The 14,355-nt window shown below is 42.5% G+C and overlaps 1 protein-coding gene across 1 annotated transcript in view; it reads left to right on the top strand.

The window, feature by feature from the left end:
- The window catches only part of COG5 (component of oligomeric golgi complex 5), a 286,429-nt gene that overhangs the window by 259,934 nt on the left and 12,140 nt on the right, over positions 1–14,355 (top strand). The window contains exons 18-19 of the mRNA XM_059934167.1: positions 1,013–1,250; positions 6,665–6,741. Coding sequence (XP_059790150.1) covers positions 1,013–1,250; positions 6,665–6,741 — 315 coding nt within the window. The remainder of the gene's footprint in view (positions 1–1,012; positions 1,251–6,664; positions 6,742–14,355) is intronic.

Below are 14,355 nucleotides of genomic sequence, written 5' to 3'. Positions count from 1 at the left end.
CACCTGAACAAAGTCTCTTCCTGCTGGAACGTAGCATGCTTTCTCTATTTCTATCGCTCTCTGGATGTGGAAGACCTTTGGTTAGCGTCCCATTTATAATAACCATTGCTGTATTTTAAAATAATTAAGTTCACCTCATTCTCTTGCTCTAGCATTTGAATCATATCTGTTGTTCTTCCCTAGACCATTGCCAATTTCTCTGCATCATTCTCAGAGTATGATTTATTTTTTGAAAAAAGATTCAGCATTATATAGCCAGTGATCTCACTGGCTCGCTAATTAATATCAGGTGATTTCTAATTTTGGCATAACTCTTCTTTCCTATAAATATTGCACATTCTTTTCATATATTCTTTAAAGAGCAATTATAAACACTTATAAATTATAAATAGTATTTCGTGGAACATCAGCTGGCATCATCTGTTGATCCAAATTAAAGCCTTTCCAAACATCATCTGGGAGGAAAAAATTGCATACCATGTGTATCGTTACATAACCAGTTCCACAGTCAGAATTCTACTATTGGACTGATTGGATTAAATAAATAGCACAAGAGCAGAGATATCTTTGCCAAGAATCTGTTTGGGGAAGGCAGCATTTTCTGTTGCTACAAAGTGTAAGATCCTATTTCAGTATCTAATATTGATTTATTCACTAACCAGGCAAACCACGTGAGTGGATGGAGAGTCGTAAAGCTGGAAGAGACCTTGAGAGGTCAGAGTGCATAAGGCACTTCTGCAAATCATCCAAGACAGATGGTTGTCTGTTTCATTTTTAATAGTCTTTTGGTACATGGATTCCAAGATTCTTTCAGTCATCTTCCTAGCATCCTAAAACAGTCTTTAGAATATAATCTAAACATTGTTTTATGCTCTTTAACTTTTAGCAAAAATAAACAATGCCTTTCTTACCTTTAAAGTAAAAAATTGCTTAGGAGTGAAATAGCGGGCAGAGGGGGAGACAAATATCAAATAGTGCCTTTTAGTGTACTGGCTGATTTTTTCTTTTGCAGATCATTACCCAGTTCAGGAAAGCCTGATGTTCCCTGTTCTCTCTACATGAAGGAGCTTCAAGGTTTTATTGCCAGAGTTATGAGTGACTACTTTAGACACTTCGAATGCTTGGATTTTGTCTTTGACAACACTGAAGCTATTGCCCAAAGAGCCATTGAACTTTTTATCCGAAATGCCAGTCTCATAAGACCTCTTGGTGAAGGTGGGAAAATGCGTCTTGCTGCTGATTTTGCACAGGTAAATTGATGCATAGCTACAAAGGGGAAAATGTTTCAGCCTCAGTATTATCCATTAAATAAAAGACCATCTATGGTCTTCAGTTTTTTAACTGAAGAAACTTTTTAACATGAAAAAAGTAAATCTAAACCTAATTGGTAAAAAACGAAAGAATTTAAAGATACTTTCATACCAGCTTTTTTTACTTTGTCTTTAACAAAAGGATCATCAGTCATCTTTGATATTTCAAGGTTAAGCCAAGTAGTTTGTTCCACAGTAGAGCAGCATTTCCCATTTTTACATAACATGGGGCTTTCTCACTATTTTATTATCCCACCAGGTCAGTACTGATAAGAATAATTGATTAACCTTGTTGGAAAATAATATAGACAATGAAATTTATCCTTCAAACAGTAGAAAGGGGCTGTCTGTTGTCATGTAAAGAGAAAGATCTCTGACACATGCATGGTCCTCCAGGGCGGTGTTCTAATTCATTTAGAAGCACAGAGGACCAGGTGAATTATTTGATCCCCCTCTGTTAAATAAGAGTACCTTTCTTGTGCATGGCCACCTTGAAGTCATTCCACGCTATCTGATGTGAATGAGGTAGAGTCACATTAAAATAGCAGAACCATAATCAGCTCTTATAGAAAGGTTTTTTTCTTTGTCCTTTAGACAGACTTTTTAAAAGCCTTATAAATATAGTATCAGAGGCAGAGAATAAACACCTCATACATCCACTTTCATTAAAAAAAGATTCAGAAACAATTCATATTTACATAGCATGTCAAAGGTGAACTTATTTTTTAAGCCTTTGAAAGCTGTTAGCTTTACTAGTCTAAATAGTTATTCGCATGGATTATTCCTAGCGGTGTGCCAGATCCTTCCTGTTTGTAAAGATAAACAAATTGTAGTGTCCCTCTTTATTCCTGTGTGTATCTGGGAGCAAGTCTTGGTTCATTATTCCTACTCCGAGGAAAGGATGTGGCGGGCTGCTTGTACCAGGCGGTGGTTGTAGGCGCTCCCTCATACCTGACAGTTACAATGAGGAACAGGTACATATCATAATGTTTCAAGAGCCAGGCTCTTTGCATATTAACTGGTCTCGAATTAGTCATTTTCATCCCCAAATGATATGCCTGAGACCACTAGGTCAGAGTAAAGAGCCTTCCTTTGTGAAATATGCCTTTAGTAACCTCAGCATGAAAATTGAAAGTAAATGTTGCCATTCGTGTGGCTTCTTTTACCCTTCCCGTTTTTATCAACTTAGTTTTCAGGCACCTGTACGTTCTGTTGTTACAGGTGAATTCTGTATATTGTCGTACTTGTCCCTTTCTGGGATTACAGGCTGCTTATCAAAGCGAAAACACAGTGATGTACCAAGACCTGCTCTTACTTGTTAAAAACACTGTGAGCTGAACTCAAATGGGTGTCTGTTCTTCTTTCCCCCTTTCCTCCTTCATTTTGTTTTTCTTTTCCTATCCTCTTCTTTCCCTGGGCTCCCTCCCCCACCCGTTTATTTGCATTCTGCTCCAGCTGGTTCTTGAGTCACTTTCCTGGAGGCAGCACTTCAAGTCCAATTAGAGTGGCAGCCGAGCAGGAGATGGCCAAAATGAGAGTGCTGTGGGAAGAAGGCTTTTTGTTTTTGTTTTTATTTTAATGCTATGTGACCTTGTGAGTTTTGAAAGCTGGAGAGCATTGTCCTGTGACCCTTGCTACCACAGCTGGCACCTGTTCAAAATAAGTAGCATCCAGGGGCAGGGTTGAGCTCCCACCTTCCTTAAAACCGCACATTCAGGATTTTATTTGGCATTCCTTCTTTCTGAAGACATGTTGCCTATAAACCAAACCTTTCCCCAGGTCCCTTCCCTTAAGGTAAATGAAACTCATCAGTCAATATCACTAACTTATGCTCCAGGGCAGCCTCCGTTTTCCATTTCTTACTCGGTGTTAAGAGTATCCTTTGCAGGCCGGCAGTGACACTGGTTGCTGCAGCCTCCGTGGGGCTGATTCCTTGGTTCACTTCGGGATAGTGTCCCTGTTTCAGAACCTCGTGCCACTCACTCTGCGGCTGCTTCCCCGGCCCTGTGGGTCGTGGGTGCAGGAAAGACAGGTGCCAGCACTTCTGAAGTTAGTCATGGTCGTGACCAGTAGCTTTGGCAAGTATTATCCAGCTGTTATATCTTCCCCCCCATATTTTAAAAACATTAAAGTGAATTGAGGGCTTTTGTTTCATTTGATGTGGTTTCTTCCCACAACTGCAGTTATGTGGCATTGTACCTCGGGATTCGTACTTGGTTGCATTTTTCTGGGGTGAATCAAAACCCTGAGATGGCATTGCCCTGACGTTTATATTCATGACGGGCATCACCTGGGACTAGAAAGCCTTTTGGCTGCCTCATTACTGAAAGTTCTACCGATTTGTATTCAAAATTAAACAAAGCCATTGAGGCCATTGGAATCAAGACCACACAAATCCTCTATGGGTTTAAAAAGAGTTCTTGTGATAAAAGTGCCTGCTTTTGTGGCATAAATAACAGAAAGAGAAAGAGCTCAGAAGATTCCAGTAGGGTAGGTTTGGGAATACTGATTATTTGGCATAAAGTCCAGTTGCAAAGACAGATGATGATATGTTTTCAAGATATCTGTAGGAATCCTGACTTCTCCCCACTGGCGTCGTTGCACAGGTGAAAGAGTATGTATTTGCAGGGAGCCATCTGGGGGGGCTCACGATGAGGGAAGTGCCCAACGCACACCCCCTAGGAATCAGGTCACGGGCATGAGGCGCTTTCCTCCTGGTAATTAATTCCCTACTGTGACCACATGGTCTCTGTGTTTACACTAATCACACAGCACTTCTAAAGCACTAAGCTGGTCCAAGGCCACTGGGGTTCTGCTGATTCAGAGTCTCTCTGGGGACTTGTCCATACTGCCCTCTGAGCCACACATTGCCCTCTGCCCCTCAACTGTGTTTCTTTCCTGAGGGACAGGATGGCTTTTGACGTTGGCATTAAATCATTTACTGAGTGGCACTCTGAGCGGTTTCTCTTTATTTCTGGTGCCCTTGAAATACTATACATTTATATCTATTTTGCTTTTTGCCTGGAAGTATAAATTTAGGGAAGAACCCCAAATAATCAAGATTCTAATTCCTATTGCCTTTTCTCCTGAACAGTATCAGGGCAGGAATGCCCTGGGTGTATCCAAAGATGCCCTGTGGTTAACCAAATGTCTGCGGTGGGCACGGAGCAGCTATGTAATTAGTTCACCACGCCTGCAGCTGACTGTTCGTTCCCTCCAAACAGGAGAGCTGGAGAGAGGCAGTTGCAGATGCCATTTTTGTATCTACAGCTAATTGCAGAGTCACCTCCTCTAAAAGGAACATTCCTGCCCTTCAGAAACATGGCCTTTATTGTTTAATGGAACTCTGGCAGAAGAAGATGGTTTTTAGTACCCTAGAGGTCCTTGATGGATGAAAAATTTATTTTGAACATTTAACGTTTTGAAATTGTCCTATGGCATAGAAATCTGCAGTCATTTCTAGGTGACCCAGCCATTCAAGGTCATATTTTCTCATACCGTAATTTTTTCCTAGCCACTTATTTGTCTTAACATTCAATCCTGCTCAAGTGCTAAGGCAAAGGTTGTTTGGTTTAATCTTTGAAAATGATGAAGCCCACTAGGGTAACTGAAAAAAAAACTGACAGAAACATTTCATGAAAAATACTTCACATAATTTCAGTGTGTAAGAAACCGTTATATGCACACGTGCACAGAGACACACACACAGTCATAGGTACGTGATAGCACATTTGTACTCTGCGCTGACTATAAAATAAATGCCACATTCTGTAGGAAACCAGAAGCTCCCATTGGGTGAATCAGCAGGTCCCAGGGAACAGCCCATCACCCAGTGCCTTCGAGAACACTGGGTCGAGGCCGCTCTCTTCTGCATTGTTGGCAAGAGTCTGACTTTTCTTCCTCAGATTTCTCTTTTTATTTACTTATTCTTTTGTATTTTAGAGACTTTGCTAATCATGTGAGGTTGGTTTCCCTCTAGAACCTACAGGGTATATACTGCGTCCTCTGTATGCTAGGAGAGAAATTCACCAGTCACGACTCACCCTTGAGACCATCTGAAGAAAGAAAGCTGCCCTGCAATTCTCCCCGACACTCAGTTCGTACATTTGATTTCACACTTGTCATTTCTCTTAATAGTAATCAGTATGTGTGTATGTGTGTCTATGTACCTCTCTTAAAATTTAGATGAATAAAAATTATATTGTTTAAATAAATATATATCCCCTTCTTTGATAAATTTGAGAGAGCTCCTCAGAGGCAAGACCATCTAATTCATCTTCTTATCCCCATGTCTAGCTTGGTGCCTGGAGTCAAAAATGTTTCTCAGATGAGTGAGTGATTAGGTCGCCATGGTCTTCCAATGTCAAGGAGATTTGAACAGTTTTTCAGAAAGATGGCCAGCAAGACAGAAACCCCATTTTTCTTTCATATATTTTTCCTGAAGAAAGATGTTGATTTACCAGGGAGCAGCCTTTTCTCAGTCATTTTCTAAATTATTCTTTACCAGGGTCCTGTTTATAGCGAGTATAGAGAGATGGTTTATCATCTGAGTACCACATATGCAAAAATTTTGCATATGCGCTTGGTGGATAAAGAACAGGTAGCCTAAAACTCCAATTAATGACAAAATTTCCAGTCAAAGGAGGGAAATAAAGAGAAGTGAAAGTAGTAGTTGCTAAATTCTTCAGTCAGGAAACAAATTAATTCACTAACATTTAAAAGGGGGAAGTTTTTAAAATACGATAATAAGTGCTGACATTTAACAGGCACTTACTATATGCCGTGCACATAGTGCTTTGTGAAATTATCTATTTCACTTGCATAATTTTATGATAGGCATTACCTTCATTTCACAGATGAGGAAGTTGGAACGTAAAGAGCTTAAGTCCAGGGCCACACAACTAAGTCGTTGTAGAGCAGAAATTCTGACACAAGTGTGCTGCCTCCAGAGTCAGTGCTTTTAACCCCCTGAGCCAGCCTGGTGAAAACGGTCATCATTTATGTTAATGTACAAAGGCTTGTGATGTCTGCTTAAAGTATAGCCACACAGGCAGGCTTGAAAACCTTCCTTTTTCTGATTTTTCAGTGGAGCAAAACAATCTAAACTTTCTCCTCTTACATAACAAAAAATGCTTTTCTCTTCTTGAAGGGAATTATCTTATGCCTCTTTAGTAAATAAATGCAGAAGTTATCTAAGCTCTTGCCTTTCAATAAATTTGACTTTCAAAACCTGCCTCACAGTGAAGATAAAATTTAAGTTTACTGCAAGCTACAACCTTCTGTGATCCAAGTGTGTCCCCAATTCACTTCAAGATTCTGATGTAAAAAGCTGGGGATATCTTTTAATATTTCAGATGGAGTTGGCTGTGGGTCCGTTCTGCAGAAGAGTATCTGATTTAGGAAAGTCCTATCGAATGCTGAGGTCATTCAGGTGAGACATAATTCTGTTATCGCTGTTAATATAGCCATATCCCATTAGCAGATAAATCCTCTCCTATTCATGTCGATCTGTATGAAATTGCCATTATTCAACCATTTTGTGATGTACAAAAGTGGCATTTGAAAGTTATTCTTCAAACCAGAAATTTATATAGTGTTATATGCGATGACTAGTGTATGTATGTATGTCTGTGTATGTGTTAGTTTTGAGTTGCAGTTCATAAGATTGAGCTGGTAAATTTTTTATTATGCTCTTTCTAGGGGGATTTTTAATTTTTTATTCTCCATTCTTACAGAAATATATTGAGTAGTAATATTAGGCAGTTCATAATTTATAGATGTCTTTTTCTGAAAGTATTATTTGTTCATTTATCATTTCCAATCCAGTCTACTTCTAAAAAGGTCACAAGTTGCATTCCCTAACAAAACTATTAAATAGAGTATTAGAAGAACTGAGTTTAGTGGTGAAATGCAGGGAATGACTGTAAATGTAGTAGATAATTTAGGCTAAAGATGGCTAATGCAATTGAGCACAGAATTTGGGATTGAGCTTACTAGAAACCAGTTCAAAAAGAAAAACAATGAGTTAATTCAAACTCATGATCTAAGAATATACCAATTTAACAGGAAAATCCTTTTCAGTGCTGAATACTTAGATAGACCTTTTACCAACTCAAATTTTAAAGACTTGAATAGCTTAATGACTAGGTCTTAAGTATCAGATTTTAGAAGATAAAAGGATGTTGTTCATACGGCTGTTTATTCAGTAAGCCAAACTTCCCAAACTTTTTCACATCATGGCACACATAGAGAATATATACATATAAAACGATGACCAACCCTGAGGGCCAAGGGGATCAACATAATACTTATAACCATTTTCTGACCACAGCATACCAGATGGGAAACCTTGATATCAGCTCTCCATAAAATCCAAAAACATAATGGTTTTTGAATGTTTCTTTATAAAGGTAGGTAAGAGAGTCCAGGCATGTGGCTTTCTATAAACTGACTCAGTACTAGAAACTAGAGTAATCAAGAAGCAGTATGTTCTTTAAAAGATTGCTTCACTCTCTTATGTCATCCAAGATTTTGGTAGAAAATTCAAGTGTAATGAACCCAAGGTTGTTGATTGAAAGGGAAGACTTATCCTTTACTTTGCCTGTGAGTAACTGGCAGTGATTTTTTTTAATGCCAACACAGGAGTCTGAAATATTTTTCTCAGATGCCCATCTGAGTTGGATTTCAAAAAAACTTAAAGTGGGATCACAAGTGTTTTCAGATACCTTCTTTGGATTAGCTCAAACCTTTTATAAAGTATTTAAATATTTTGGAAGCCTTAGGGTTTGGCACTACCAAATAGGGACAAGTCAAAAGATTAAGAGGTGCTGAGTAACCGATCCACCAGTCATCTGTATGTACCATAAAAATAACCTTAATAAAACTCTTGTAAAGTCACTTACTTTGAGTATGATGGTAACACGGTAATCCCGGTTGGATGATCAAATACTGCCCTGAGTAACAGAATCTTAGCATGTTGAGGGATATCAACCAACTAGTTATTTTAAAAGGCATGGGAAAAGCTGTGATTAGGGATTTGCTATTTTAAGATTAGACTATTATTTTTGATAGTGCTGGCTCCCATGTTTAGTTGTTTATTCCACGTGTATGTATTAAAATAGTGCTTATCTTATTTGCTGAGGCAAGACGGCCTTTATCCAAGTGCTTTTTTTTTTTTTTTTTTTTCCAAGTGCTTTTAAAGTTGTGTCACAGTATGGAGATACACATTCTAAGGTTTCACATAAGAACAGTTCTATTTTAATTCATTTAAGATTTTCTGTCAACCCTCCCAGTTTTCACATGAAAGAAGGACTCTTTAAAGGAGCATTTAAAGTTTGAATAGTGACACCTTTAGTATCTATTTATGGAATAAAAAATTAATGATTGGTTAGTGTATAATTTTTTAAAATCCTTTGTTTTTTATAGCTAGCTTCTCTCATGGGGCAATGGTCAATCTTAGATGTGTTTCCAGAGTTTCACCCTGACTCACATTAAGAGAGATTTTATGTTACCATCTGGCATATACTTGCATGCAAGTACACTCAAACCCAGGCACACACACATGCACACACACGTGTGCCATGAAACACTAATTACTCTCACTTCATGTGATATTCTCTGACGTTTCTTTTTCATTTGGTTGGTTATTTTAACCCATTTAATTGGTTTCATGACCCACTAATGTTTTGCATCCCATGGTTTCTCACCTTTTTCACAGGGCCCTCTATTTTTTTTTTTTTTTTTATTCATTTATTTATTTTTGGCTATCGCGGCCTCTCTTGTTGCGGAGCACAGGCTCCAGACGCGCAGGCTCAGTAGTTGTGGCTCACGGGCCCAGTTGCTCTGCGGCATGTGGGATCCTCCCAGACCAGGGCTCGAACCCGTGTCCCCTGCACTAGCAGGCAGATTCTCAACCACTGCGCCACCAGGGAAGCCCCACAGGGCCCTCTATTGTTGAACTTCAGCTGCTCTAGTGATAGGGGCAGAGTTTTGTCCCTTTCTCCATCTATAAAGATTTATGCCCTTTTCTCCTGGGATTCTGGTAACCCTGAGCTTCCTCCCACACACCCCTCAGCTCCTAAGGCCTTGGCACATACATAATAAGAGTAATTGTGCTTTGCCTATGAAGACTTCTCCATATCTTGAATTCAGTGAAAAATTCTAACAGAGATTTATATCCATCAGCATATTCCTAAAGATATATTGAATGTACAGAAATCTCTCTGATCCTAGAGCTTTCTCAGTTGTTTGAGAGGTCTTGGACACGATTTGATAAAGATTTTAAGATTAAGTGGATCAGGAAATAAAATGAAAGCGTAGTATATTCTGGGGTTCAAATCTAGCCCTAGTCTGAAAAGAAGGTTTCAGGTCCCATCTTTGGAGAAAAGGGATGTCAGTGCCCCCTGCCTCTGCCTGTATACATGGCCGGGAAAGGCCCCGGCTCCGCCAGCTTCTCGGCAGTTGTCGTGATTGACTTAGGACAGCTTCCCCATGTGGAGGTCCTACAGAGTCCCTTCCTAGAGAGGAGTGAGTCAATACAGAGTTGTCTTTATTCTCGTAACCCAGTTCTAGGCACTTTATTTGCTACCTGCAAAAACTTGTTAAGACATACATCTGTCTCTTCTCTAAAATTAGTCCTGACCAGTTGCAGTGGCAGGGCCCATTCTTGTTAACCCTGCCGTCTGTGCTGTGTGCTGTGACAAGGAAAAGGTGTCGTCCAGTGGTCGTGTACGTAATTGACCTGGGCTCTTGTTCATGGGTCTCCTCCCTAAAGGTTCCGAGTCACATCAGCACCAGCTCAGTGGCAGTCAGTAGGAGATTGGCTAAATAAAATATGCCACATTCATAGGATCAAATATATGCAGCCGTTAACAAGTTATGTTGTTAGTTAATATCTAAGAATATGAAAAGTACTTCCTAATGCATCACGAAATGAAAAAGGCTACTAAACAGTATATATGGTATGGATCCCTACTATTTTTAAAATAATAGCATGTGTGTTTGGAGAGGAAAAATCAAGGATAAACATCAAAATGTTACCTTGGGAGAGTAGCATTGTTACTAGTGATTTTTCCTTTAGAGGTTTCCTATATTTTTCAAGTTCTTTGCTTTGGTTGTTTTATATTTGTAGTTAGAAAAGTCAACAAATATATTTAACAATCCCTCTTGCAGTGTTTCACCCATTTAAAAATAACAAGGGAGCCTAAAAATAATATAAAATATACTAAAATGTTATACAGTAAGGGTCGGGGGGCAAGAAAAACAGGCAGCCAAACAACCAAAAGCCCAGCAGGTTTAGAGGCAGGGGCTGCAGGAGGGGGCAGCAGGCCCAGTGCAAGGGAGGGTGACGGTGCCAGGCAGGGCGTCTCCAGCCCAGACCCCGGTGCAGCCTCCCCTCCCCCCTCCCCAGACGCCCCGGCCTTGGCAGGCGCACCCTCCCCTCATCAGGCAGCCACCCGCCACAGGGCACTTCTCTTGGACGTAATGTCAGTGGACTCTTTAATTAGGCTGGCAAGCCTCTTGCAGGCATTTACCTTTTACTGTCTACATGAGAGTTTCTCAGGCAGTGGGAATCTTTTACCCCGGAGAGAATGCTGCCTCAGAAAGCTGCCGACATTAGGGACTTGCCCCTGGGTGGTTTGTATTTGTACACAAGACCCACGAGGCCCTGTCCCTGTCCAGCCCTCCACAGCATGACGGTGTCCCCCAAGAGGTGTCCGTGAGGGAGGTTACCTTCGCTCCACCTGGCCAGGGGCCTGTCAGCGCAGATCGTTGGGAGACAAAGGACAGAGAGAGCCACAGGCCCCTCACCGCCCGGGACACAGACCCTGCCTTCAGGCAGGCCCGCTCCCAGGGAACAGCCTGGTCCCTGAGTTATATCCACAGCCTGCTCTGCTGGAAGCTTCCTTGGGTTTAGTGGAAGAGCACTGAGAGCTGTCAGGAGATAGGGGCTGTTCGGATGGATCTGTTAGCGTGAGGGGCCCGGAGAAGGAAGACCATTAGTAACTATAGAGCATAGTGTTCACATCAGCAGTTTTCAGTTGGAGGAGTGGTGAGGGTTCCCGTGTCTACAGTTACCTCCGTGATCAACTGCCACTTGAGGTTCCGCGCAGGTCCCTGCCTGCAGGTCTGCAGACCTGACGGTGGCCGTCTCTGCAGCCTCCGTGACGAGCACTTCCAGCCCCAGGACCCCCAGATGTGTTCTGTTCCTTCTTTCCACTCAGTCCATCCTCTGCAATCACGATTTCCCCAAGGTTTCTGGATTCTTAATTCCAAGTTTCTGACGTCAGCGTTGAAGACAGAAGGCAGCCACATCTGGGGCTTGGTTCGCTTTGCTGTCTGCCAATACTTTGGTAGTGCTAGGAGCACCCGGGTAAATGTGGAGGGCTGGATAGTTCATTTATTGTCGTTTTTATTCTAACAGTCATTATTTGATTATTATAAACTAAGCCTGTGCTGAGCGTTGTCCTGGTACTTCCTCCTTCCGCCCTCCCACGATAGATGAGAGTTAGGGCTGACCGCCAGGCAGCAGTCAAGGCTGAGGGGTGTAAGCTTTCGGGGCTGCACATGTGAGAACTGTGTGTGAGCCGCAGGGCTGCATTTCAGACCCAGGACTGCCTGTGCTCGCAACCACCGAGCCCCGCGTCTTATCCCAGAAGTCCCCGCTTGTTTGCACTCCAAAGGGTCCTAGAGCAACATGTGCACGCTTATATGATTCATCCAGGAGAAGTCAGAGAGTGTTAAAGAGAATCTAAACTCCCCACTTTGGCGGTGACCTCCTGCTCTGAAATGCCGCATCTCCCATCTTCCGCTGCAGACAGCCTTCCAGGAGATGCTGCAGGAACCTTGAACCAAATGTGTGCTTTTATTCTTAGAGAACGTCTGCCTGAAACCCCTGCCTCCTTTCTGTCCTGGTCCCCTGAGACTGACAGCCTTAGACTCCAAGGCAGGAACCCGGGGGGCCTCTCACCTCTCTGCTCTGAGCCCGGACTCACCCCCAGTCATCGGCCTCCTGCTCCGTTCTCTCCTGGGACACACACAGTCCCTCCTGCCACCGTATCTGGGCCTCTTCCCATCTCTCCGAAGCCCTCACTATGTCCAGTGCAGGGAGGAGTCCCGTGTCCTCCCCTCCTGCCCCGCTCATTTCTCTGCTGATTCCGTGTCTCAGTGCACATTTTCAGTGGTCTGGGCTGCCCTCACCAAAAGGAGCTTTGCAGTGCGGGTGGCGGCAGGCAGCCCAGGACCCCCGGATGCTGGCTGTGGACGCGGGACAGCAGGACTCGAGTCTTGTTCCGCTCCGTAATTGGCCTTAACAGAAGACTGACAGCTACACAGCTATGGATCACTTAAATGTGGAGATCTTCTACTAGAAGTATAATTTTTTTCTAATGGGACCTAATACTTGATTAATTAAGACTACCAGCTGGGGACTTCCCTGGTGGCGCGGTGGTTAAGAATCCGCCTGCTAATGCATGGGACACGGGTTCGAGCCCTGGTCCGGGAAGATCCCACATGCCGCGGAGCAACTAAGCCCCGTGCGCCACAACTACTGAGCCTGCGCTTAGAGCCCGCGAGCCACAACTACTGAAGCCGTGCCTAGAGCCTGTGCTCCACAACAAGAGAAGCCACCGCAATGAGAAGCCCGCAAACTGCAACGAAGAGTAGCCCCTGTTCGCCGCAACTAGAGAAAGCCCGGGCGTACCAACAAAGACCCATCGCAGCCAAAAATAAATTAATTAATTAAATTTTAAAAAAAAATACCAGCTGCCTGTAAAGTTTAACCTTGAAAACACTGCTACTTAGAGTGTTTTCTCTAAGAGTGATTTTGTGGCATTTGGGGAATCTGCGTTTTATAACACCTTAATTAATTTCCTTTTGTTCCTTTTATCACCTCAGATGGTGATGTATTTTTTGAACTTGGCGGTATTTCAGATTCCACCTGGAATCAGGGAGAAGGGAGGTTCTCATTCTGTGTTCTTGCAGCTTCTTAAAACAAGCACCAGAAACAAAATGTCTGCATTCAGTGTTTACAGGTAATTATGTCAGTGATGCATAATACGGAATCAAATCCAGTTGTGCTTTCCATGGCTTTTTTGGCAGTCCTGTTAGTGGCTAGAGTGGAAGATTTGGTCTTGGCAGAAAAATAACAGCTGTGACTCAGAGCTCCAAAGGGACAGGTGATTGACCAGAAGATGCTGTTTCAAAATGAGCTGGTTTCTCTCAGGCCTGCCCTGTGCAGGTGTTGCAGTCAGCAGCCTCGTGTGTGGCTCGGCTGGGCTGCCAGCTGTGGCACATTACCGATCGTTCCTCCCTCTCCGTCTCCCTCCCTCTCCCCTTCCCATCCTTCTTCCCTTCCTACCCTTGGATTGTTTGCAGTTTGCATCAAGAATATAGAAGGAGGGCTTCCCTGGTGGCGCAGTGGTTGAGAATCCGCCTGCCAATGCAGGGGACACGGGTTCGAGCCCTGGTCTGGGAAGATCCCACATGCTGCGGAGCAACTGGGCCCGTGAGCCACAACTACTGAGCCTGCGCGTCTGGAGCCTGTGCTCCCAACAAAAGAGGCTGCGACAGTGAGAGGCCCGCGCACCGCGATGAAGAGTGACCCCCGCTTGCCGCAACTAGAGGAAGCCCTTGCACAGAAACGAAGACCCAACACAGCCAAAAAAATTAAAAAAAATAAATAAATAAATAAATAAAGTGCAGTTCCATCACATTTAAAAAAAAAAAAAAAAGAATATAGAAGGAAAACAAAGAAAAACACAAATAATCAAACCATAAAACTAATTTAATTGTGGTAGATAAGTTTCAAATTTGACTTTAAACTTCCTGAAGCCAAAGATAAAAGAGGAACAGAATCAGCTATGTAATTCTCACTTTCGGGAGGAAGGAAGTATATCAATTCTTAGGAAAAAGTCCAGTGTTTCTTAGTACTTAATTCTAAAGCATTTGTACGTGGGACTTCATATAGGGAGCACTGAGAGAGAGTGGGGACCAAAATTCTTGGTCATCTTTTTGTCATAGAGGCAGAAAGGATTCCATGTGGCTG

This window comes from Balaenoptera ricei, chromosome 9 (assembly GCF_028023285.1).
Source record: "Balaenoptera ricei isolate mBalRic1 chromosome 9, mBalRic1.hap2, whole genome shotgun sequence".
NCBI classification, from domain to species: domain Eukaryota; kingdom Metazoa; phylum Chordata; class Mammalia; order Artiodactyla; family Balaenopteridae; genus Balaenoptera; species Balaenoptera ricei.
This window is presented reverse-complemented; position numbering and strand designations above follow the sequence as displayed.